The 25,095-nt window shown below is 34.9% G+C and overlaps 3 protein-coding genes across 3 annotated transcripts; 2 read left to right on the top strand and 1 right to left on the bottom strand.

Moving 5' to 3' along the window:
- The first annotated feature begins 1,281 nt into the window (after positions 1-1,281).
- LOC133331497 (facilitated trehalose transporter Tret1-like) lies at positions 1,282-6,452 on the top strand. The gene is made up of 4 exons (XM_061539886.1): positions 1,282-1,483; positions 1,549-1,710; positions 5,216-5,467; positions 5,539-6,452. The coding sequence occupies exons 1-4, from the start codon at positions 1,345-1,347 to the stop codon at positions 6,450-6,452; spliced, it is 1,467 nt and encodes a 488-aa protein (XP_061395870.1). The 5' UTR covers positions 1,282-1,344.
- Positions 6,453-6,523: 71 nt separating this feature from the next.
- LOC133331498 (facilitated trehalose transporter Tret1-like) lies at positions 6,524-10,343 on the top strand. The gene is made up of 3 exons (XM_061539887.1): positions 6,524-6,593; positions 9,116-9,367; positions 9,427-10,343. Exons 1-3 carry the CDS (start codon positions 6,524-6,526, stop codon positions 10,341-10,343), a joined length of 1,239 nt encoding a protein of 412 aa, XP_061395871.1.
- A 9,268-nt stretch (positions 10,344-19,611) lies between these two features.
- On the bottom strand, positions 19,612-21,190 carry LOC133331496 (facilitated trehalose transporter Tret1-like). The gene is made up of 4 exons (XM_061539885.1): positions 21,145-21,190; positions 20,927-21,088; positions 20,618-20,869; positions 19,612-20,555 (listed from the first exon to the last, which is right to left on the bottom strand). The coding sequence occupies exons 1-4, from the start codon at positions 21,188-21,190 to the stop codon at positions 19,612-19,614; spliced, it is 1,404 nt and encodes a 467-aa protein (XP_061395869.1).
- Positions 21,191-25,095: the final 3,905 nt, after the last annotated feature.

Here is a 25,095-nt window from a genome sequence, read left to right as displayed (position 1 = left end):
CCTAATTTTTATCTGATCACCACCAACTATTATAGGTATCGTCCTTAACCCTAACCGAAACTTCATGTACAATTTCATACTAATTGGCCGGCTAGTATGGTAATGCTAATACAAATCGTCGATATACTGCCAACTTCTCTGGTGTATGTCTTCCGGGGTAAATATCTACGTCAAAAAAATGTTTTACACAAAAGTTTTGGTCCATTTGACACGTTTAATATTGACAGATCATCGCGGTCAAACAGCAAAATTCCCGTCTCTGTGTAAAAATAAAGTTTTTGGACTATTTGATCACCATATTTGGTCAGAACCGAATCTAAATGCAAAATTGTGACCTGTTCTTTGTTTGCAAATTATAAAAATTATAATAGACACACATGTTTACATTGATTCAGCTAGTGGAGATATGACCTATCATATTCATCATATCATATGACATATTCATCATATTTCGATGGTAGAAGGTGTGTCTGAGTTCAATATTTCGTGGGTTAAAAAAATCTTGGGCCCACAAGAACCTATACTATCCTTACAACATAGTTGTGTAGTATATAAAGACTTTATATTGATATTCTATAAAAAGAAAATAGAACACTTGGAAAGATCTTATATATATGTTAGGTTTTATAGCTACCGCCTGCAGAATGAATAACTATTATTGGACGCCTATTACAGTAGATAATTAACAGGTCTCATGTATATATATTCAAAAATCCATACTTTTCAATAAATTATCAGTTGATATATACGTAGCAGATTTCATATAGACCGCCTAGATAGATGTTAAGAGCTCTCCTATAGCTGGTAGACCTTTCAGAGGTCTTTTAAAATCGGTCTTTTCAAAAAGAAATTTGTGGATCTTCCATTAATACCTATAGGAGGCTTTATGTCCTTAATGTACTTCTCAAATTATACATAATGAAAAATCTCTAAAAGGTATTCCCCATACTTCATAAAATAAAAATCCTCACTAGTACCATTCACTTTCAATTAATTATATATTCCAATTAAAAAAGGACATTGTATCAAAGCGTCCGACACGTGACACTAATGATAATATCTTTCCGCCTAACACAAATTAGTTGGAATTACAAAAAGGCTTCTCAAATTACACTGAAAAGTCTGTGAGTAATGCAACTGACACCCACGCCAAATAATACTTCGCTCTCCCGTTCGCTCTCTGAAATTTGTTAACATTAATCAAAAATGCATTCATATCTCATATCCTTTATTGTCTATAAGCGCATACATGTACCTATGTATATTAATGCATTGTCTTCCTCTCTCTCTCTCTCTGTTTATCTTTGTAGCTGTGGTTGTAACTGCCATTCGCCTGTTCGCTAAATGAGTTCAGACGAACCACAAGTCAAATACCAAGAAGTAAGTCCATTTCAAATCAGTGAAGGATTTACAAATTCTAACGCACGCAGTCACACAATGGAGCCCGTCAAAACCGGTCGCATTTTTCTGGCAGCTGTTGCTGGTGAGTGGAAATAAAGGATTTCGAGATTACAAAAAATATTAATTTTATTTATTTTTGTTCCTTAGCCAACCTATCAGCCTTCGCCGTTGGTACATGCCTAGGCTGGACCTCACCTGTTACACCCAAATTGAAAACCGAAGATACCTCTGATTCACCTTTAAATGCGCCCATTGATTCAACAGATGAAGCCTGGATTTCCTCCATAGTTGCCCTGGGAGCTTTAGTTGGTAAGTTTAGATACGATTTAGCTTTTGAAAAACTTTATTTGAAATAACAACAAATACGTTATGTCCTTGGTCACAATTTTTCCCTTGAACGAAAAACAAAAGCCAATAACATTTTTCAAATAACTACGGTGATGGAGGCATGTTTTAGTGTCCGTTATTATAGTAAATTATTTTTTTTTTTTAAAATGGGTATATACATTTTGTATCTTCCCGACCTTGTAAAATATAAATGCGTATGTTTTGACTAACACGGCATTTTAAGTCGATATAGGAAATGTCTTATTAAATACTATGTATTCTCTTACTCATAGTCACATTTTACGAACCTACAAAATTTCGGATGTAGATTCCATTCTGGCCAAAAATGACACTTTTTTATACCCTTCACCACACTGTGGTACAGGGTATTATCGCAAAAGGAATCGATATAGACCCATAGATCCTTTTGAGAATATGCATAGAATCAATTTCTGAATCGGTTTATGTATGTCCGTCCGTCGATTTATGCACATGTCACTTATTTGGCCCAAAGACAAACCCTATTGAAATTGGAAACAATCACGATATAGCTCCCATAGATATTTTGTAGTCCGGTTGTATGTAAATGACCCACCATGCTACCAAAACATGTCCAATTGAGACAATAATTTTACACAACAAACTGAACTAAGTACAGATTACGGTTTTGTTGAAATCGGTTCAGATTAAGATTTGCATCTATATGTTTGTCCGATTGAGAAAACGTTTTGCATAACGCATTGATTTGATCCAAGAATGACGTGTGTTAAGATATATGTATTGGAATCGGTTTAGATTTAGATATAGCCCCCATATATATGTTCGTTCGATTTGGTGTAAATAATGCACACAATTCCGAAGGTTTAGGCGATTGAGACGAAATTTTAGATAAGATATTGAATTCAGTCCAGAATATAGAGCGTTAAATTCTATAGAAATTGGTTCAGATTTAAATATAGCTCCCTTATATATTTACGTCAGATTTTATGATGACCAGTTAATATTTAGGGAATGAAATGGACCAATGGATGGATCGCTCTAGAAGCCACAATCACCGAACACCACGAAATTTTACACCGGGAAGGGAATCTGGTCAAAGAATAGGCATGACTACTTTGATGGGAATCAGTCATTATTTAGCGGGTCAAATGGACCCAGACTTTTGTGTGAATAACAAAATGTGTATTCTGGATCTAATATATTTATTCTGAATGAGACAGAGACACGGAAAATTGGTAGAATACCCAAGAGGAGTGTATGTCTTTTAAATCGATACCAATTATATTGTTGTATGTACTCGGAGGTAGAAGCTTGACTTGTAAACTTGGAAGGTGCCTATATATATGTTTAGTATTACTACTTCCCCTCTAGAGGGCGGAAATGTCGCGCTGATCGCTTTGAAATTTTTCATGAAGTTCCGGTTATGGTTAAGGTCGACGCTTATAACTTTCGGAAATGTTGATGTGATATTTAGGGGTACAATGAACCAAAAATTTGTTTGTCAAATAGCCTAGTCGCCCTAGAGGCTATTATCATATGCAGTATATCACATATTTTACACGGTGAAGGGGAACTGACAAAATACTTAGAACATAGATGCATAGATGATGATCGGTCAATAATCCGAGGGCCAAATCAAGCAAAACATAAAATGACTAAGTTTTATTTTATGGCGTAACTATTTACCTCGGGAAAACCAAATTTGGAAAATATCCCATGGTTAGAATGTGAAGCTGTTGACCTATAATCGGTCAAGAAGGTACAAATTGGTAGGGTTGTGCTATATATATTCTTGGTTGGATATAGGCCATGTTTTTCTACTTGTCTCACAATAAAGGAAATTTTGCACGTAGGTTTCTACTAGACCTAGTTTGAGTGGTATTGGGAATGGCATATAGCGGAGTTCTCGGTGGGGAAACAACTTCTTCGCAGGATATTTTAAATATAGATTCATATTTTGACTTTGTCTTTTCCAACCGTTTCTTTTTTTCAATCGAAGTGGATGTAATTTGACATTTCAGATTCTTGACAGGTCTCTTCGAATTTTGATGGCCCAGTCTTATTTTCAACCGAGCTGGCCTTAACCCTTTGAGCCCCGAATTTTTTCCCGCAATCATAGGACAAATTTCTGTTTACAGATTTAATGCAACTATCCTAAATAGGATAGGCACACAATTTGACATCGATATATCCTTGCATTCGGGAGATAAAGTACATTCTTTCGGAAAGTCCAATATCAAGAAAACCAAATGCAAAATCGTCAGAAAAATCATTTTAAATTACAATTTTACAAGAATCAAAAATAATTCTGAGGGTAGAATTTGTACAATTTGAATACGAAGCGATCTAAATAATTTGGACTGTATACAAAAATTAGTACTGTACACAAATTTACCCTCTTCTCTATATTGAAAAGCTCATAACTTCACCAAATTTTTGATTTTTTTTTTGATTTTTCTTTTGATATGTGTCGTCCATAATTAGGTCTTCACATATGAAATCCTAATAATACATATCTACTAGCTGCATATAAAATATAAACTCTAAAACATTTTGTTGCCTGTGGGCAACATTGGGCCACAAAGGGTTAATTAGGCATTCCGTCTTGTAGACAATTTTCAGTATTGGTCCATGTTCAGACACAGCCCCAATGGCGTTCTTCTACAGGTACCGCGTCTTTGTAGGCATTGGGTTTTGCTTTAACGTAGCCTTCATATTTGGCGATTTTTCTAACCTTAGTCTTTTGTCTTGGTCCCATTCATTAAGGTTCATTCTCTAACCGAATGCCTGTATTTTGATATCTGCATTCAGGTGGACTATAATCGGCAACGTTTAGACATATCAATCATGTAGGGATACCACCTTTTTTTGAGCGTTTGGTACATTGGACGGCTCACGTATCTCTACAGCTCGATTTTTGTGGGATATCTTAGCCAAATTTTCCAACCGAGGTGATTGTAATTAAGAATTTAGGATTCTTAGAGGGTAAAGGACCTTACTGCAGAATATATCATATACATGTGTATGTTTCGATGTAGGCCGCATATAAAGGTTTCACCTAATTTTGGTATTTTGAAAGTGATATCCAAATTTTCAACCGAGGTGAAGTTAATGTGAAATTAAATATAGCCAAGCAGAACATTTTAACACAGTTCCATAGGTCTCCGCTAGAACATATGGAACGATGTAATTTAACATAGATCAAATGTATTTGTATCACTCGATTTTTTTCAAGCTTGATGGTGGTTCTTGAAAATTACGCAATAGTTCGTATTACTACTTTGGGTTCCCTAAAACAATTCCTGTGAAATGTTGACTTTTTGCTTTGAATGTGTTGCCAGATTTGGGTATATTCTCAAGACAAGAAATCTACCAACTTCCCCTTTTATTTAACCTTTCTCCCATCCCAATTGTGACCAAGGATTCCAGTCAGGTTTTTCTATTATTATTAAATTGCAATTTATTTCTATGTTATCTGTCATTCCAGCTCCCTTTGTTGCTGGTCCATTGGCGGACAAAATTGGTCGCAAATGGGTACTACTGTCGAGTTCTGTGTTCTTTGTTATTGCCTATATACTCATGATGATCGGTGGTTCGGTGGTAGTTTTGCTAGTTGCCCGTCTCATACAAGGTTTTGGTGTGGGATTCGTGATGACTGCCCAGCCTATGTATGTGGGAGAAATTGCCACGGATAGTGTGAGAGGTGCCACGGGATCGCTTATGCAATTGTTTATTGTGTGTAAGTTGTTAGATTTCAAAAATCCAAAAATGGTAGCCTGATTGAATGTCCTTATATTTGTTCTCTTATAGCCGGCATCTTGTACGTCTATGCCATTGGTCCATATGTCTCCTATCAAGCCCTGCAATGGTGTTGCATTGCAGTGCCCATTGTTTTCGATGTGTGTTTCTTCTTTATGCCCGAAAGTCCTTATTATTTAGCTGGCAAGGGTCGTAAAATGGAAGCTTTGAAGTCGCTGCAATTTCTCAGAGGTCAAAGTGCTGATGGTGCTCAAGATGAAATGGCTGCCATTCAAGCTGGTGTCGAGGAATCAATGGCCAATAAAGGTTCTATTGCTGATATTATTAAGAATCCTGGTAATCGTAAGGCTCTGTTCATTTCCGCCGGTCTCTTGGTGTTCCAACAATTCTCCGGTATCAATGTGGTCCTCTTCAATTCACAATCGATTTTCGAAAGTGCCAATACCGGTTTGGATCCTGCTGTTGCCACAATTATTGTGGGTATTGTACAGGTGGCCTCTTCGGGCCTAACACCCATTATTGCCGATCGTTTGGGTCGTAAGGTAATTCTGTTGACTTCGGCTAGTATTATGACAGTGGGTCTTGCCGCTTTGGGTGGTTTCTTCTATATGAAGCTGGTTGTGGGTGATACCTCCAGTGTCCTGTGGTTGCCTGTCCCTGCCTTGGTTGTGTATAACATTGTCTACTGCGTTGGTTTCGGTCCCCTGCCATGGGCTGTTTTGGGTGAAATGTTCCCGGCCAATGTTAAGTCGATTGCCTCTTCGATTGTTGCCTCCACTTGCTGGATTTGTGGTTTCTTAGTTACATATTTCTACCCGGCCCTAGATGCCATGGGTTCGTACTATGCCTTCTGGCTGTTCGGTATCTTCTGTATTGTCGCCTTCTTCTTCGTCCTGTTCGTTGTCATGGAAACGAAAGGTTTGAGTCTGCAAGAAATTCAAGACAGGCTAAATGGTAGAAAATAAGCCTCAGGAGATGACTTTCGGTTGGAGGAGAGAAGGTCAACACAACACCAGTCATTTTGTAGGATATCGAAATGTTGAATTTGAGTATTTTACAAATGGAAGAAATATCCAAACCCAGAACCCACAAAAGTATTGCATGTAGTTAGTTATATATTAATATCTAAAATAATTAATTATCTATATGTGTATGTATAATATTAAGTTGTTAAGTTTATATAAATATATACAATTTCTATACCTTATATACACGATATTATTATATACAAAAATTAAAGATGTATGAGTATGTACGATAATGTTTTAAATAAATAAGACGAATAAAAATTTATTTGAACCGAAATTTATTTAAAATTATTTAAATTAATACCAATAAAGGTAGCCGTTGAAAAAATATTTTCAAAAAAATACACGCTTAAAACGTGTGAAATTTAAAACCAGTAAGGGAAGTAGTAAAGTCGGACTGGGCCGACCACTTTGGGTATATTGTACACATATATCCTTACAATTGCATGTCAATGTTCCCTCTAAGGAACATGTTCATGCCTATCTGCAACCTATGCTAAATATAATTTCATTCGGGCAGATTTAAAGTCGTCTGTGTGCCATGGGACAAATTTATTGAAAACGATTTATAGCAAAATTGATATCCGCTATTCGGTTCGCCGCACTGTGAAAAATTTAATCTTTATCAGATACCCGTTCGAAATACATATGGAAGCTATGGCTGCATCTGCACCAATTTCAACAAAACGCAATAACGGCATTCAAGTCTCGATTTGATACGTTCTGCAAAATTTCGTGTTAATGGGACAAACATTAGGAGTTTGATGCACCATTTATGTAAAATCGGACGAATATATATGTATATGTGGGAGCTATAGCGAAATCTGAAACGAAACTTACAAAACATTATTCGAGACTCAATTCAGTACGCTATGCCAAATTTTGTGCCAATCGGAGGATATATAGGAACTTTGGTGCACCATTTACATAAAATCGGACGAAAATATATATGAGAGCTATATCTAAATCTGAAAGGTTTTTTATGAAATTTAACACACATCGTTCTAGACTTATTTCAGTACGCTGTGCCAAATTTTGTGCAAATTGGAGGATATATAGGGTCTTTGGTGCACCATTTTACATAAAATCGAACGAAACTATGTATGCGAGCTTTATCTAAATCTGAACCGATTTTCACGAAACTTAGCACACATCACTCTAGACTTAATTCCGCACGCTGTGCCAAATTTCATGCAAATCGAAGTATATATAAGGAACTTAGTACACATCATTCTAGACTAAAGTCCGTACGCTGTGCCAAATTTCATGCAAATCGAAAGATATATAGGAACCTTGGTACAGCATTTACATAAAATCGGACGAAAATATATATGGGAGCTATATCTAAATCTGAACCGATTTTCTCCATACTTAGCACACATCATTATATTTTTAATTCAGTACCCTAAGCCAAATTTCGTGCAAATCGAAATATATTTAGGGACTTTGATGTCCCATTTACCTTAAATCGGACGAAAATATATATGAGAGCTATATCTAAATCTGACCCGACTTTCTCCAAACTTGGCACACATCACTCTACTTTTAATTCCGTACGCTGTGCCAAATTTCATGCAAATCGAAAGTTACATAGGGAATTTGGTGAAGTATTTACCTTAAATCGGAGCTATATCTAAACTGAACCAATTCTCACGAAACTTAGCACACATCACTCTAGACTTAATTCCGTACGCTGTGCCGAATTTCATGCAAATCGAAAGATATATAGGAACTTTGGTACAGCATTTACATAAAATCGGACGAAAATATATATGAGAGCTATATCTAAATCTGAACCGATTTTCTCGAAACTTAGCACACATCATTCTACTTTTAATTCAGTACCCTATGCCAAATTTCGTGCAAATCAAAAGATATATAGGGACTTTGGTGCACTATTTACCTAAAATCCGACGAAAATATATATGGGAGCTATATCTAAATCTGAACCGATTTTCACGAAACTTGGCACACATCACTCTAAACTTAATTCCGTACGTTGTGCCAAATTTCATGCAAATCGAAGTATATATAGGGAATTTAGTAAACCATTTACCTTAAATCAGACGAAACTATATATGGGAGCTATATCTAAATCTGAACCGATTTTCTCGAAACTTGGCACACATCATTCTGGACCTAATTCAGTAGTCTATGCCAAATTTCGTGCAAATCGAAAGATATATAGAGAATTTGGTGAACCATTTACCTTAAATCGGACAAAACTATATAGGGAAGCTATATCTAAATCTGAACCGATTTTCTTCAATTTCAATAGGGTTCGTCCTTGGGCCAAATAAATGAGCTGTACCAAATTTCATCCAAATCGGATCATAAATGCGACCTGTACTTGTTTACATCTACAGACGGACATGCATAAATCGACTCAGAAAGTGATTCTATGCATATTCTCAAAGGGAACCATGTGTCTACCTCGTTTCTGTTACAAACATATGCACAAAGACATAATACCCTGTACCACAGTGTGGTGAAAGGTATAAAAATCCACGCCTATTGGTAGCCCATAAAAAAATTATTAAACATACGCGTGGATTTTTTGAAAATTAATTCAAATATTTTATTAAATTTATATTTTGCAGTTCCTTTCTTTGCTGGTCCTTTGGCAGATTTGGTGGGACGTAAATGGTTACTACTCGGCAATTCGACATTGTTCATTCTTGGCTATATCCTACTGATGCTTGGGGGAAAAGTATGGATTATACTTGTGGCTCGCGTAATACTAGGACTTGGCTGTGGCTCAGTTATGACCGTTGTCCCAATGTATATCGGGGAAATAGCTACAGATAATGTTCGAGGTGCCACCGGGTCGCTGATGAATTTGTTCGTTGTGTGTAAGTAAGAAATTATATAAAAAATTAAAAATAATAATTTAAATCCTCCTCTCCTTCAGCTGGCATCCTTTATGTTTATGTCATTGGTCCCTATGTCTCCTACCAGGTGCTACAATGGTGCTGCCTTGCCATACCCATTGCATTTGTTATTTGCTACTCGCTTATGCCTGAAAGTCCCTATTATTTATTGGCAAAAAATCGTAAAGAGGATGCTATGAAATCATTGCAATTTTTGCGAGGACGAAGTTCAAACGATGTACAGCAGGAATTGTCGGAAATTGAGAAATTCTTAGAAGAATCTAAGGCAACACAGGCCTCTATGATGGACCTCTTCAAATTGCCGGGAAATCGTAAAGCCCTGTTGATAACCACCGGTCTCCTGGTATTTCAACAATTATCTGGCATCGATGCAGTACTCTTTAATTCCCAATCAATATTTATGAATGCCGGCAGCAGTTTAGATCCAGCAGTGGCCACCATAATTGTGGGTACTGTGCAATTTGCAGCATCTCTAGTCATACCCATCATTGCAGATCGCATGGGACGCCGGGTAATCCTCCTGACTTCATCAAGTATTATGGCATTGTCCTTGGCTGCATTGGGTGCATTTTTCTATGTCAAAATGGATTCCGGCAATGTGGACTCTATTCTATGGTTACCGGTTACGGCTCTTGTGATCCACAATATTTTATATTGTATTGGTTTTGGTGCTCTGCCCTGGGCTATTTTGGGTGAAATGATTCCACCAAATTTGAAATATATTGCCTCACCAATTGCCACCTCGTCATGTTGCGCTGCTGGTTTTGTGGCCACCTATGTTTATCCTTATTTGGATGCCATGGGGACTTATTATGTTTTCTGGATATTTGGTGGATGTTGTGTCCTGGCTTTTTTGTTTAGTTTCTTTGTGGTGATTGAAACGAGAGGCTTGAGTTTACAGGAGATACAAGATAAGCTACACACAAAGAAAATGTGAAAGTTGTGTATCAGGAATTTTCGAATGACCTTGGCAGTTTTACCGGACATGTGACTGATAAATTTAGAGATTCTATATAAAAAAATTGGCAGTATAATAAAATTAAAAATATTTTTTTCCGAAGCAAATCAATATAATGCGTATTTTAATAAATATTTCAAAAGGTAAAATATTAATTTTAAACCAGCAAGGAAAGATCGAAAGTCGGACGGGGCCGACTATATGATACCCATTACCACTTTGGGTACATGCAAGACATGTTAATATCTACAATATCCTGTAGACAGAACGGTCATAGAATCTTTGGAGGACCATTGAGATGAAATCGGGCGAAATTAAATGGGCCATCTAGATAAATATTTGAATCAATTGAAAAACCCCATACACATACCATTCTGAAATCAATGAAAAATTGCATGTCAAACGGACAGACTTGGATTCTTTGGTGTACCATTTGTATAAACACATGGACCTAATTGAGTAACCGTTGCATACACCATTTGTTTTTTGTAATCACTATATTCAATTCAATACCCTCTGCCAAATTTCGTGTAACCACCATTTACATAAAATTTAACGAAAATATATATAAGACCTATATCAAAATCAGAACCGATTTCAACAAACCTTATCACGCATCATTTTTTCCTCAATTGCATTCACTATGCAAAATTTTGCTCAATCGGACAAATATTGAGAGTTTGGTGTATCATTCACAAAAAAACGGACGAAACTATATATGGGAGCTATATCTAAATCTGGACCGATTGTAACAAAACCTCGCAGACATCAGTCTGGACCTAATTCAGAACTCTGAGCAGAATTTTGTCCCAATCGGACAAATATTGGAAGTTTTTGCATCATTTACAAAAAATCGGACGAAACTATATATGGGAGCTATATCTAAATCTAAACCGATTGTAACAAAACCTCGCAGACATCAGTCTGGACCTGATTCAGTGCGATGTGCAAAATGTTGTCCCAATCGGACATATATTGGGAGTGATGTTCATCATTTACATAAAATCGGACGAAACTATATATGGGAGCTATATCTAAATCTGAACCGATTTTAACAAAACTTCGCAGACATCAGTCTGGACCTAATTCAGAACTCTGAGCAGAATTTTGTCCCAATCGGACAAATATTGGAAGTTTTTGCATCATTTACAAAAAATCGGACGAAACTATATATGGGAGCTATATCTAAATCTAAACCGATTGTAACAAAACCTCGCAGACATCAGTCTGGACCTGATTCAGTGCGATGTGCAAAATGTTGTCCCAATCGGACATATATTGGGAGTGATGTTCATCATTTACATAAAATCGGACGAAACTATATATGGGAGCTATATCTAAATCTGAACCGATTTTAACAAAACTTCGCAGACATCTGTCTGGACACAATTCAGAACTCTGTCCAAAATTTTGTGCCAATCGGATAAATATTGGATGTTTGGTGCATTATTCACATAAAATCGGACGAAACTATATATGGGAGCTATATCTAAATCTAAACCGATTGTAACAAAACCTCGCAGACATCAGTCTGGACCTGATTCAGTGCGATGTGCAAAATGTTGTCCCAATCGGACATATATTGGGAGTGAGGTTCATCATTTACATAAAATCGGACGAAACTATATATGGGAGCTATATCTAAATCTGAACCGATTTTAACAAAACTTCGCAGACATCTGTCTGGACACAATTCAGAACTCTGTCCAAAATTTTGTGCCAATCGGATAAATATTGGATGTTTGGTGCATTATTCACATAAAATCGGACGAAACTATATATGGGAGCTATATCTAAATCTGAACCGATTACAACAAAATTTCGCATACATAAGTATGGACCTGATTCAGTGCGCTGTGCAAAATGTTGTCCCAATAGGACAAATATTGCGAGTGTGTGCAGCTTTTACATAAAATCGGGCGAAACTACCCCGATAGAAGGATCTATATCTAAATCTGAACCGATTTTCTCCAATGTCTGTGCCAAATTTCATTCAAATTGGAACATAAATGCGACCTGTACTTTGTTTACAAAAATATATGGACGGACATGCGTAAATCGACTCAAAAAGTGATTCTATGCATATTCTCAAAATGAACCATGAGTCTATCTCGATTCATTTTGCCTGTTACGAACATATGCACAAAGACATAATACCCTGTACCACAGTGTGGTGAATTGTATAAAAATCCAGGCAAATATAAATAATAAAAACATATTTTTTAAATTTTTATAAGCTCTGCGTTTTTTTTCATAATCCTAAAAAATATTTTTAATAAAAATATTTTAGTAAATATTTTGAAGACACCTTATCCTTTCAAATGTTTTTTAATTCACTTAAATACGTCATTTAAAGAATCACCGAAACAGCATACCACTGCAATTCAACAATATATGCTATGAATCTCTATCCTTCCATTGCCACCCACATTGGGGATTTTAACAATATCACTGTAATAGACCAGAGAACGAAACACTGAGAATAATTGTACTCTCCTCTACTCAGTTACATACTCTCATAATGAGAACAGTAAACATCAATATATATACTAACAACAACAAACATTGTATGGTGTCTTTTTCTGGGGAGTCTGAAAGAATATTTTTCTTCTTCTTACCTTTTAAACATGGTCACTTTGTAGAAAGGGCTCGAATTTTCTAACAAAAAGAAACATACACACACGCGGATTTTAAATTGAAAAATTATTATTCTTTTATACATTTTTACTTATAAATAACGATTCAATAGAACATGCACTCGCGGAAATAATAAATGAACAATTGACCAATAAATTTTCTAATGAGAAAAATGTAAACCACATGTCATGACCTTTGTGGGTATTATAATAAGGAGGCTAAATCACACTTTACGACATTTATTGATAACATTTTTAATTATTTTCAAATATATAGAAATGCACTCGCGACACAAAAGAAACGGATTTGAATACACTTTTAATTTTTAAAAAAACTAATTGCAATACGATCGAATTTAAGGAATACTACACGCAACCGCACTGCCCGACTTTTAAAGAATAACTAAATTGAGTAACGTCCGAGAACAATAAATGGAGCAGACAATTGAGAGATCTCCCCATCAACAGAACAAAAACAATGCATAAGGAGAATCACGCCACATAACGGTGGGAGTTAGGCAAACGTAGCCTGTTGTCATATAGTAATTCTAATTAGAACTCCCAAACAGTTGCCAATTTAGCAGTGATGCCAATTTAGCGATTTTCCTGACAATGTACTTTGGAAAACATAAATAATAAGCACTATAAATAATTGAAGAAATAAAAAAACCCAGGTCTATTGGTAGTCATTGAAAAATAAATTTTAAAAAATCCACGCCTATTGGTAGACCTCCCTTGGAAAAATAAATTTTAAAAAATCCACGCCTATTGGTAGACCTCCCTTGGAAAAATAAATTTTAAAAAATCCACGCCTATTGGTAGACCTCCCTTGGAAAAATAAATTTTAAAAAATCCACGCCTATTGGTAGACCTCCCTTGGAAAAATAAATTTTAAAAAATCCACGCCTATGGGAAATCTACGCCTATGGAATGACTCTTAAAAAAATATTTTAAAAAATCCACGCCTATTGGTAGACCTCCCTTGGAAAAATAAATTTTAAAAAATCCACGCCTATTGGTAGACCTCCCTTGGAAAAATAAATTTTAAAAAATCCACGCCTATTGGTAGACCTCCCTTGGAAAAATAAATTTTAAAAAATCCACGCCTATTGGTAGACCTCCCTTGGAAAAATAAATTTTAAAAAATCCACGCCTATTGGTAGACCTCCCTTGGAAAAATAAATTTTAAAAAATCCACGCCTATTGGTAGACCTCCCTTGGAAAAATAAATTTTAAAAAATCCACGCCTATTGGTAGACCTCCCTTGGAAAAATAAATTTTAAAAAATCCACGCCTATTGGTAGACCTCCCTTGGAAAAATAAATTTTAAAAAATCCACGCCTATTGGTAGACCTCCCTTGGAAAAATAAATTTTAAAAAATCCACGCCTATTGGTAGACCTCCCTTGGAAAAATGACCTAATTGAGTAACCGTTGCACACATCATTTGTTTTTTGTAATCACTATATTCAATTCAATACCCTCAGTCGAATTTCGTGTAACCACCATTTACATAAAATCGAACGAAAATATATATCAGACCTATATCAAAATCTAAACCGATTTCAATAAACCTTATCACGCATCATTTTTTCCTCAATTACATTCACTATGCAAAATTTTGCTCAATCGGACAAATATTAAGAGTTTGGTGTATCATTCACAAAAATCGGACGAAACTATATATGCGAGCTATATCGAAATCTGATCCGATTTTAAAAAAACTTCGCAGACATCTATCTGGACACAATTCAGAACTCTGTGCAAAATTTTGCGTCAATCGGACAAATATTGGAAGTTTGGTGCAACATTCGCATAAAATCGGACGAAACTATATATGGGAGCTATATCTAAATCCGAACCGATTCCAACAAAATTTCGCATACATAAGTATGGACCTGATTCAGTGCGCTGTGCAAAATGTTGTCCCAATCGGACAAATATTGGGAGTGTGCTGCTGCATTTACATAAAATCGGGCAAAACTATATATGGGAGCTATATCTAAATCTGAACCGATTTTCTCCAATGTCTGTGTCAAATTGCATTCAAATTGGAACATATGTAAATGCGACCTGTACTTTGTTTACAAAAATACATGGACGGACATGCGTAAATCAACTCAGAAAGTGATTCAATGCATATTCTCAAAAGAAACCATGGGTATATCGATTCCTTTTGCCTGTTACGAACATATGAACACAGAAAATATACCCTGTACCACAGTGTTGTGAAGGGTATAAAAATCCAGGCAAATATAAATAATAAAAAAATATTTTTTAAATTTTTATAAGCTCTTCGTTATTTTTTCATAATCCTAAAAAAATATTTTTAATAAAAATATTATCAAATCAAATATTATCAAATGTTTTTTATTTCACATAAATACGTCCATTATTACCAGAGATACAGTCATTTAAAGAATCAACGAAACAGTGGTATGCAATTCAATAATATGCATGCTCAATCAATGAAGCAAGCAAAGAGAGATCCTACCCCCAACCACCACCTACTTGAACAACAACTCTACAATACGAAAGCACACAACAATAACAACAATATATGCTATGAATCTCTATCCTTCCATTGCCACCCAATTTGCGGGGATCTTAACAATATCACAGTAATAGAAAAGAGTACGAAACACTGAAAGGAGAACACAATTGTACTCTCTTGTACTCAGTTACATTCTCCCATAATGAGAACAGTTAACGTCAATATGTACTAACAACAACAAACATTGTATGGTGCCTTTTTTGGAGTCTGAAAGAATATTCTTCTTCTTACCTTTTAAACATGTCCACTTTGAAGAAAGGATTGGAATTTTCTAACAAAAAGAAACATACACACACGCGGATTTTAAATTGAAATATAATTATTCTTTTATACATTTTCACTTGTAAATAACGATTCAATAGAACATGCACTCGCGGAAATAATAAATGAACAATTGACCAATAAATTTTCTAATGAGAAAAATGTAAACCACATGTCATGACCTGTGTGGGAATTATAATAAGGAGGCTAAATCACACTTTACGATATTTATTGATAACATTTTTTAATTATTTTCAAATATATAGAAATGCACTCGCGACACAAAAAACACGGATTTGAATACATTTTTAATTTTCAAAAACTAATTGCAATTTGAACGAATTTAAAGAATACTGCACGCAACCCCACGACCCGACTTTTAAAGAATAACTAAATTGAGTAACGGCCGAGAACAATGAATGGAGCAGAAAATTGATCTCCCTATCAACAGAACAAAAAACAATGCATAAGGAGAATCACGCCACATAACGGTGGGAGTTAGGCAAATGTAACCCTGTTGACATATAAGAATTCTAATTAGAACTACCAAACTTTGCAGTTTACAGTGATGCCAATTTAGCGATTTTCCTGACAATGTATTTTGGAAAACATAAATATAAAAATTTGAAGAAATAAATAATACAAAAATTCACGCCTATTGAAAAATAAATTTAAAAAATGCACGCCCTTGAAAAATAAATTTTAAAAAACCCACGCTCTTGAAAAATAAATTAAAAAAACACGCCCTTGAAAATTAAATTTAAAAAAAAATCCACGCCCTTGAAAAATAAATTTTAAAAAATGCACGCCCTTGAAAAATAAATTTTAAAAAACCCACGCTCTTGAAAAATAAATTAAAAAACACGCCCATGAAAAATAAAATTTAAAAAAAATCCACGCCCTTAAAAAAATCCGCGCTTTAAAAAATAAATTTCAAAATAATCCACGCCCCTGAAAATTAAATTTAAAAAAATCCACGCCCTTGAAAAATAAATTTAAAAAAATCCGCGCCTTGAAAAATAAATTTCAAAAAAATCCACGCCCTTGAAAATTAAATTTAAAAAAATACACGCCTTTGAAAAATAAAATTTTAAAAAATCCGCGCCTTGAAAAATAAATTTCAAAAAAATCCACGCCTTTGAAAATTAAATTTAAAAAAATACACGCCTTTGAAAAATAAAATTTTAAAAAATCCGCGCTTCAAAAAATAAATATCAAAATAATCCACGCCACTGAAAATTAAATTTAAAAAAATCCACGCCCTTGAAAAATAAATTTAAAAAAATCCGCGCCTTGAAAAATAAATTTCAAAAAAATCCACGCCCTTGAAAATTAAATTAAAAAAAATACACGCCTTTGAAAAATAAAATTTTAAAAAATCCACGTCCTTGAAAAATAAATTTTAAAAAATTCACTCCCTTGAAAAATAAATTTTAAAAAATCCACGCCCTTGAAAAATAAATTTTAAAAAATGCACGCCCTTGAAAAATAAATTAAAAAAAATAAATTGAAAAATAAATTAAAAAAAAACACGCCCTTGAAAAATAAAATTTTAAAAAAATCCACGACCTTGAAAAATAAATATAAAAATTCCACGCCCTTGAAAAATAAATATAAAAAATCCACGCCCTTGAAAAATAAATTTAAAAAATCCAAGCCCTTGAAAAATAATTTTTAAAAAATCTACATCTTGAAAAAATAAATTTTAAAAAATCTACATCTTGAAAAATAAATTTTAAAAAATCCACGCCTCGAAAAATAATTTTAAAAAATTTAAGCCCTTGAAAAATAATTTTTAAAAAATCTACATCTTGAAAAATAAATTTTAAAAAAATCTACATCTTGAAAAATAAATTTTAAAAAATGCACGCCTTGACAAATAAATTTATAAAAATCCACGCCTTGTCAAATCCTTTAAAAATCACTAAATTGTCATTACTGTTACTGTAGCTAAATTGCATTGCCTGAATTTTGGCAGTTCTAATTAGAACATTAATTTAGCATCTCATGACATTCTCACGCGGCAACAGCTATCTGTGTGTGTGACTGTGTAATGAAATGGAGTTTGTCAATTGGCTCTCTTCCTAGGTAGATTGGGGTAACTCTCCATTCGTTCGCTCAGGTCTTTGTTCTCGGCAATTCTTCTTGAAATATAGTTCTTCTTGAAATATCGGGTAGTGCGGTTGTGCTATTTGCGTTTAAAATTCGTTGGAATTGGAATATTAGTTTTGCAAAATTATTTTGTAATTGTGTCCGAACAAGTGCGTGTGCCTTTCGCGAGTGAATTAAAAAAGAACAAATAATATAAAGTAATCACCTACGCGTTTCGTATTTATAAAGGAAACAAATCGTGTGTCGCTTTGTCATAATCGCGTTTTTTACTAGTCCAGTCTTTTACTTCCTTCTGCGTACCATTTCGTTTCCTTGTCGAAATCGTGCGTGAAATATTCCATGTAAGATTGTGTGTCGATAAGTATTCGGGGTTTTATTTTTTCACGTTTGCATTTTCTAAAAAATAATTATTTTTTGTGTGTGTTTTTTTGTGTTTTTTTCTTTTTTTGTTAAATAATTCGAGCCCTCTATGCAATGCGGTGGACATGATCATAAGGTAAGAACAAGAATATTCTTTGAGTCTCCCAAAACAGGCGCCAAACAAACGTAGTTGTTAGTGCCCATTGATGTTAACTGTTCTCATTATGAGAGAACGTAACTGAGTAGAGCAGAGTACACATGTACTCTTCTCGGTGTTTTGTTCTCTGGTCTATTACTGTGATATTGTTATGCTCCACAGAGTGGGTGGTAATGGGTGGATAGATATTCATAGCAAACTCTGTGGTTGGTGTGTTGTTGTTGTGTTGCTGTTCAAGTGGGTGGTGGGGGTTATGATCTGGTTTTGCTTGCTTCATTGATTGAGCATGCATATTATTGAATTGCAGTGGTATGCTGTTGCGGTGTTTCTTTAAATGGCTATAACTTTGGTAATAGTGGTCATATTAAAGTGAAATAAAAAGCATTTCAAAGATATTAAATAGTCAAATTTAAATTAAAATTCGAAGATGAAGAAAATCCGTCGACTCCTTCTGGTTTCTAAACATGGATTTTATTTTCTAGAGTTTAATTAGAGCCATTGGCGTGCATTTTTAAAGAATATTTTGCAGAGGATTTTAGAGCTATATGCGTAGCTTCTTAAAGAATATTTTACAGAGGATTATTAGAGCTATTTTTTTAAATGGCTACCCATAGGCGTGGATTTTTTTAAATGGCCAGCAATAGGCGTGGATTTTTTAAATGGCCAGCAATAGGCGTGGATTTTTTAAATGACCAGCAATAGGCTTGGATTCTTTAAATGGCCAGCAATAGGCGTGGATTTTTTAAATGACCAGCAATAGGCGTGGATTCTTTAAATGGCCAGCAATAGGCGTGGATGTTTTAAGTGGCTACCAATAGGCGTTAATTTTTTAAATGGCTACCAATAGGCGTGGATGTTTTAAATGGCTACCAATAGGCGTGGATTTTTTTAAATGGCTACCAATAGGCGTGGCTGTTTTAAATGGCTACCAATAGGCGTGGATGTTTTAAATGGCTACCAATAGGCGTGGATGTTTTAAATGGCTACCAATAGGCGTGGATGTTTTAAATGGCTACCAATAGGCGTGGATTTTTTAAATGGCTACCAATAGGCGTGGATGTTTAAAATAACTTTCCAGGATATATTATAATATTTTGTCCTTAAATTTATATACACAAATATATCTTCTTCGCACATTTTTTAGAAACTACAATTCAAATTATATATTTCACTGATCCCTTTGTTGTTCCCCTTCGCCTTGTCTCCCATTCAATTGATCTTGTATCTGTTGCAAACTCAACCCCTTCGTTTCCATTACCACAAATAGCGTAAAAGCAAAAGCCACAGAGCAAAATACAGCAAATAACCAAAAAGCATAGTGGGGACCCAATTGAGCCAACGAAGGATATGAATAGGCCACCAGAAAACCCAAAGTCCAACATGTTGAAGTACCAATGGAAGCAGCTTTTGATTTAACATTGGGTGGAAACATTTCACCAGCCACAGCCCATGGCAATGGACCAAATCCAATGCAATAAACAATATTGTAAATAACTAAGACCGGCACAGGAAGCCATAGTACCCGCGAAATATCACCCTCCTCCAGCTGCATATAGAAGAAGGTACCCAATGCTGTTAGACACATACACATGCCAGCTGCCGAAATGAGTAATATGATTTTGCGGCCCAAGCGATCAGCCAATATGGGGGTTAGTCCGGAGGAAAGGACCTGCACAGCTCCAATTATGATGGTGGCAATGGCTGGGTCTAAATCGGTGCCGGCACTTTGAAATATCGATTGGGCATTGAAGAGTACCACATTTATTCCCGAGAGTTGTTGAAAGGCCACCAAACCAGCTGTTATAATGAGAGCTTTGCGGTTTCCAATATTTGTAAGGAGATCCTTTAAGGAGGCTTTGCTGGACATAGACTCCTCTACAATTTTCTGTATACCACACATTTCCTCCTTAACGTTATCGGCTGAGTTTTGACCTCTTAGAAATGTCAAGGATTTCAGGGCATCGACCTTTCGTCCCCTGCCAGCCAAATAGTATGGGCTTTCGGGCATAAAAAAGAAACCCGCATCGAAGAGTAGGGGTATTATGAGGCAGCACCATTGTAGGGCCTGATAGGAGACATATGGACCTATGGAGTAGACATAAAGGATGCCAGCTGTAAGGAAGGGAGGATTTTAAATCCGAATTATTTTTTTAATTTATGTGAAGGTTCCTCACCCACAAGAAATAACTGCATTAGCGATCCAGTAGCTCCTCTCACATTATCTGTGGAAATTTCACCCACATACATGGGGGTGATGGTCATAACGAACCCAGCCCCAAATCCTTGTAGAAAACGTCCCAGCAGCAACAATCCCACATTGTGGGCCAACATCATTAAAACAAAGGCGGCGATCAGAAATATCGAACTGGATATCAAGGACCATTTACGTCCAATTTTATCCGCCAATGGTCCAGCAGCAAAGGGTGCTAGGGGTAGGAAGAAAAATAAATAAAAAACATAACATAAATTTCTTTTTTCCTTACCCGCCAAAGCACCCAATGCCAAAATCGATGAAATCCATGCATCTTCATTGGCATCGATTCTATAATCCAAAGGCGAACCAGAAGTATCCGGTGATTTCAGTATGGCTCCCACCGGTGAGGTCCAACCCAAACAGGTGCCCACCGAAAAGGCAGATAAATTTGCTGGAATTCCAAATTCACTTTTGAAAAAGTAGAAGAAATGAATTCAAATTTCTCACCCGCTATGGCAGCCAGGAATATACGTCCTGTCTTGTTCGATTGCATTTTCCAACTGCATGCACATACCGGCTTTGGTCATGCAAATCTCGCCTGCTCGGGAAATTAACGAAACAAACAAAAAAACCAACCAATCAATTGTCCCAAGCGTGTTAGATTACATTAAACGCTTATGAATGGCTGACAAGCCAATGAATGGAACCTGATGACCGAATGACCCCAAACCGACGATGAAAGCTTCGTCATTTTTTTATTTCGCTCCTTTATTAATTTTAACAACCAAACAGTCACGGCGGGTCACATACATAATTTGTAGTGGATTTAATAACCTCCTGAAGAAATATATAAAAACATTGCAACTTCGTGGTGGCCTGTTGCGGAAGAAGACACACCCCCACTCCTGTAATCCAATCTGATGAAATGTCATTATTTTTGCCATTTCGCGGTTGACAGTTGCAAAAATTAATGTGAAAATTACAAAAAAAAAAGAAATTTGCCAGTCATTAGTATAGAATGTCCTTCCTGTCTGTCCGATAAAAAAATGATTAAATGACATAATTAGTGCCTGTCATGTCATGTGGATGACATTGCAAAATGTCCTATGTCCTTGACATAGTGTGAAGTTCAAAGTTAAATAAAAATAGTTTTGTTTGTGAATTTTTAGAGACATGTGTATATCAGACCGATCTAGGTAAAGAAAACCTGGTAAGGATTTAAAACAAAAAATATAAAAAAACTCAGAGGTTTATTAGAAAAAAATATTTTTTAAAAAATCTACGCTCTAGAATATAATAAAAAAAAACAGTAAGGAAAGTTCAAAAGTCGGACGGGGCCGACTATATGATACCCTTCACCACTTTGGGTATATTCAACAGATGAATCCTAACAGACGTCACATTTTTAATGGACCAGTAAAATGAAATTGTATCCATAAACATGTTATTCTGCAACCGATACTAAATTTTTCATTTGGTCAGATATAGAAGCTATATCTAAATCTGAACCGATTTTCAGGAAACTTAACACACATCATTCTATACATAATTCATTACGCTATGCCAAATTTCGTGCAAATCGAAAGATATATAGGAACTTTGGTGCACCATTTATGTTAACTCGGACGAATATAAATATGGGAGATCCTTCCTATATATATGGGTCCTTACGCCAAATAAATGCGATGTACCAAATGTCATCCAATTCGTATCACAAATGCGACCTGTACTTTGTTTACAATTTAACATGGACAGACGGACGGACGAACATGCAAAAATCGACTTAAAAAGTGATTCTATGCATATTCTCAAAAGGAACCATGTGTCTATCTCGTTTCCTTTTGCCTGTTACAAACATATGCACAAAGACATAATACCCTGTACCACAGTGTGGTGAAGGTTATAAAAATCTAAAATTCTGCGGTTTTATATACTGAGCATGGGAAATATTTCGCGATATTTACACCCTCTTTATCCACTATAGGCAAACAACTCCACTTTTTAACACTGGCATATTTTGAAAATTTAGTTTTCCCAATACGAATATTCGGTTCATTGCGCCTCCTAAATGTCATCTCAATAATCACCTTGACCCAACCGGACCTTCACGTAAAATTTCAAGGTCAAAACCTTTTATTAACATTTCGGGTCTATGCCCTTCAAGTGTAAAAACATACCCCATAGAATTCAAAATTTGCCACAAATTTTGACAGATCCAAGCTCTTAAGCCTTTGAGCCCCGAATTTTTTTCCGTAATTATAGATCAAGTTTCTGTTCACAGATTTAATGCAACTATCCTAGATAAGATATGGACAAAATTTGGCATCGCTACATTCTTGCATTCGGGAGATACAGTACATTCTTTCTGAAAATTAAAAGCCCAATATCAGGAAACCAAATGAAAAATCGACGAAAAAATCATTTTAAATTATTCTCTATATTCTGTTTTACAAGAAACAATAATAATTCTGACGGTAGAATTCGTATATTTCGAATACGATGCGATTTAAATAATTTGGACTGTATACACAAATTAGTACTGTACACATTTTTGCCCTCTTCTATATATTAAAAAGCTCATAACTTTACCAAAAATTTGATTTTTTTAGATTTTTCTTGTGATATGTGTCGTCCATAATCAGGTCTAGACATATGAAATCCAAAGAATATATATCTACTAGCAGTATATTAAATATAAGCGTTAAAACATTTTGTTGCCTGTGGGCAACATTGGGCCACAAAGGGTTAAAGTCCCAAAAAAATTATTTCTTAGTAATCCATTCTAAGTTAGAAATAAACCAATAATCATTTTAAAATTTCATGCTTTAACAATCCTGGAAAAAAATATTTTTTTAAAAAATTCGGCTTCTGTAAACATATCGAATGATCCTAAAAAAAATTCACGCGATAAAAATTAAATCTTTAAAAATTCCATTATTTATTTTTTTAATCTACTTCGATTATTGCTATAAAAAGTCTCCTGAAGTATGTTTTTTTCGTATGTAGATCTCATATTTGGTTTTGGTTCAATGTGTGTAGCAATTCTTGCCATATGAAACCTACTAATATTGTTGTTGCTTTTTTCGCATTAATTAAAGTTTAACATATACCCAAAGGTGATTAATTATTGTTATTATTATGATAACCTGATATTTTAAAGCTTGGATTTAATAAAAAATATATTTTTTCCTTGCCTGGACTTTTAAGGCATTGATTGGAGACAGAAGGAAGATCTGATCTGCCAAAAAACTTTTTTTGTTTATACCGGCCAAGCGCTTACATCCCGCCTCCCACAATCTTGTTGCACAGTGTTATAGACACTAATCTCAATTACTTTTCAAACATTTTCTGCATATTTTAGATATATAGGATCATGTCAGCATTACACGAATTTTATTCTAGGAACAAATTTAAAATGCACCAACTTTAAATTCTGTAAGTGGCCCACTTAACGGATAAACAAGTAAATTGTACTTCATTATCAGCCCAAATGTGTGAACTGTATTATCCACATTTTTTACTTCTTTATCTAGTATTACATTAGTTGCCATATTGTTTTTTCATTAAATATCAATGACACCAACCAACCATCAAAGTTAACACCCCTGGTAATATAAAGTCACATATAGATGGCAGCACATGGTATTTATATGCATAAATTATGGATTCTGACGAATAAAGTAAAATGCCAAGTCAAAATTAAATTGCCATATAAATAAAGGTCATTGATTAAATGATTTTGCAATAGTTTTCATCGTATGTAATATAATAAGGAAAGCTATATCGAATATCTGTTTAAATTTAATTTGTTTGCAATTGAGGCCAATTTCTTATTATTTATCTTATTATACAATGTATAAATTTAAACTTGATTCAAAAATTAACGTACACATTGAAAGTTTTCCTCATATTACTAGCATTTTTTCTACATTACGTAAACAACTAACTGTGAAATAATTTACCAATTAGAGAGAGAGAGAGAGAGAGAGAGTTATTCACCACTCTAATTGCTGTTGGGAGCGGATGGTAAACAAAACACAATTGAAATGACAGTTATTAATTGACAATTTCTGTGCGGATAAATTAAAATTTTTGTTATTTGAATTTTGCCTTGTAAGGGTAGTAATGATTTGAAAGTAATTTTTAAATGAGTTATTTATACCCTTTCGAGTCGAGCTTAATGATCAAAGTTTTGCAATGAAGAGGAAAGCCAGGAGAAGAACCTACGTACCCACCATTATTCGACGCGTTTCGTCGTTGGTTAAGCGGCTCATCAGGCATATTGGGCTATGCGACTTTACAAAGGTCGTATGTTGATAGCTTGTATTTATTCCGCCCTGATGCGAAACTTGCATATGCGAATGAAATTCAAATTTGTCAAGATTCGACATTTGTCTTCATTCTAGAAACAAACCTGTTCAAAGCAGATTTTTTGTCCGGCCACCTACAATCGGTCCT

This window comes from Musca vetustissima, unplaced genomic scaffold, assembly GCF_032173495.1.
Source record: "Musca vetustissima isolate MV318-11 ecotype Yass unplaced genomic scaffold, APGP_CSIRO_Mvet_v1 utg335995, whole genome shotgun sequence".
Classification (NCBI taxonomy): domain Eukaryota; kingdom Metazoa; phylum Arthropoda; class Insecta; order Diptera; family Muscidae; genus Musca; species Musca vetustissima.
Note: the sequence above shows the minus strand (reverse complement) of the source record. Positions and strands in the feature narration are given on the sequence as shown.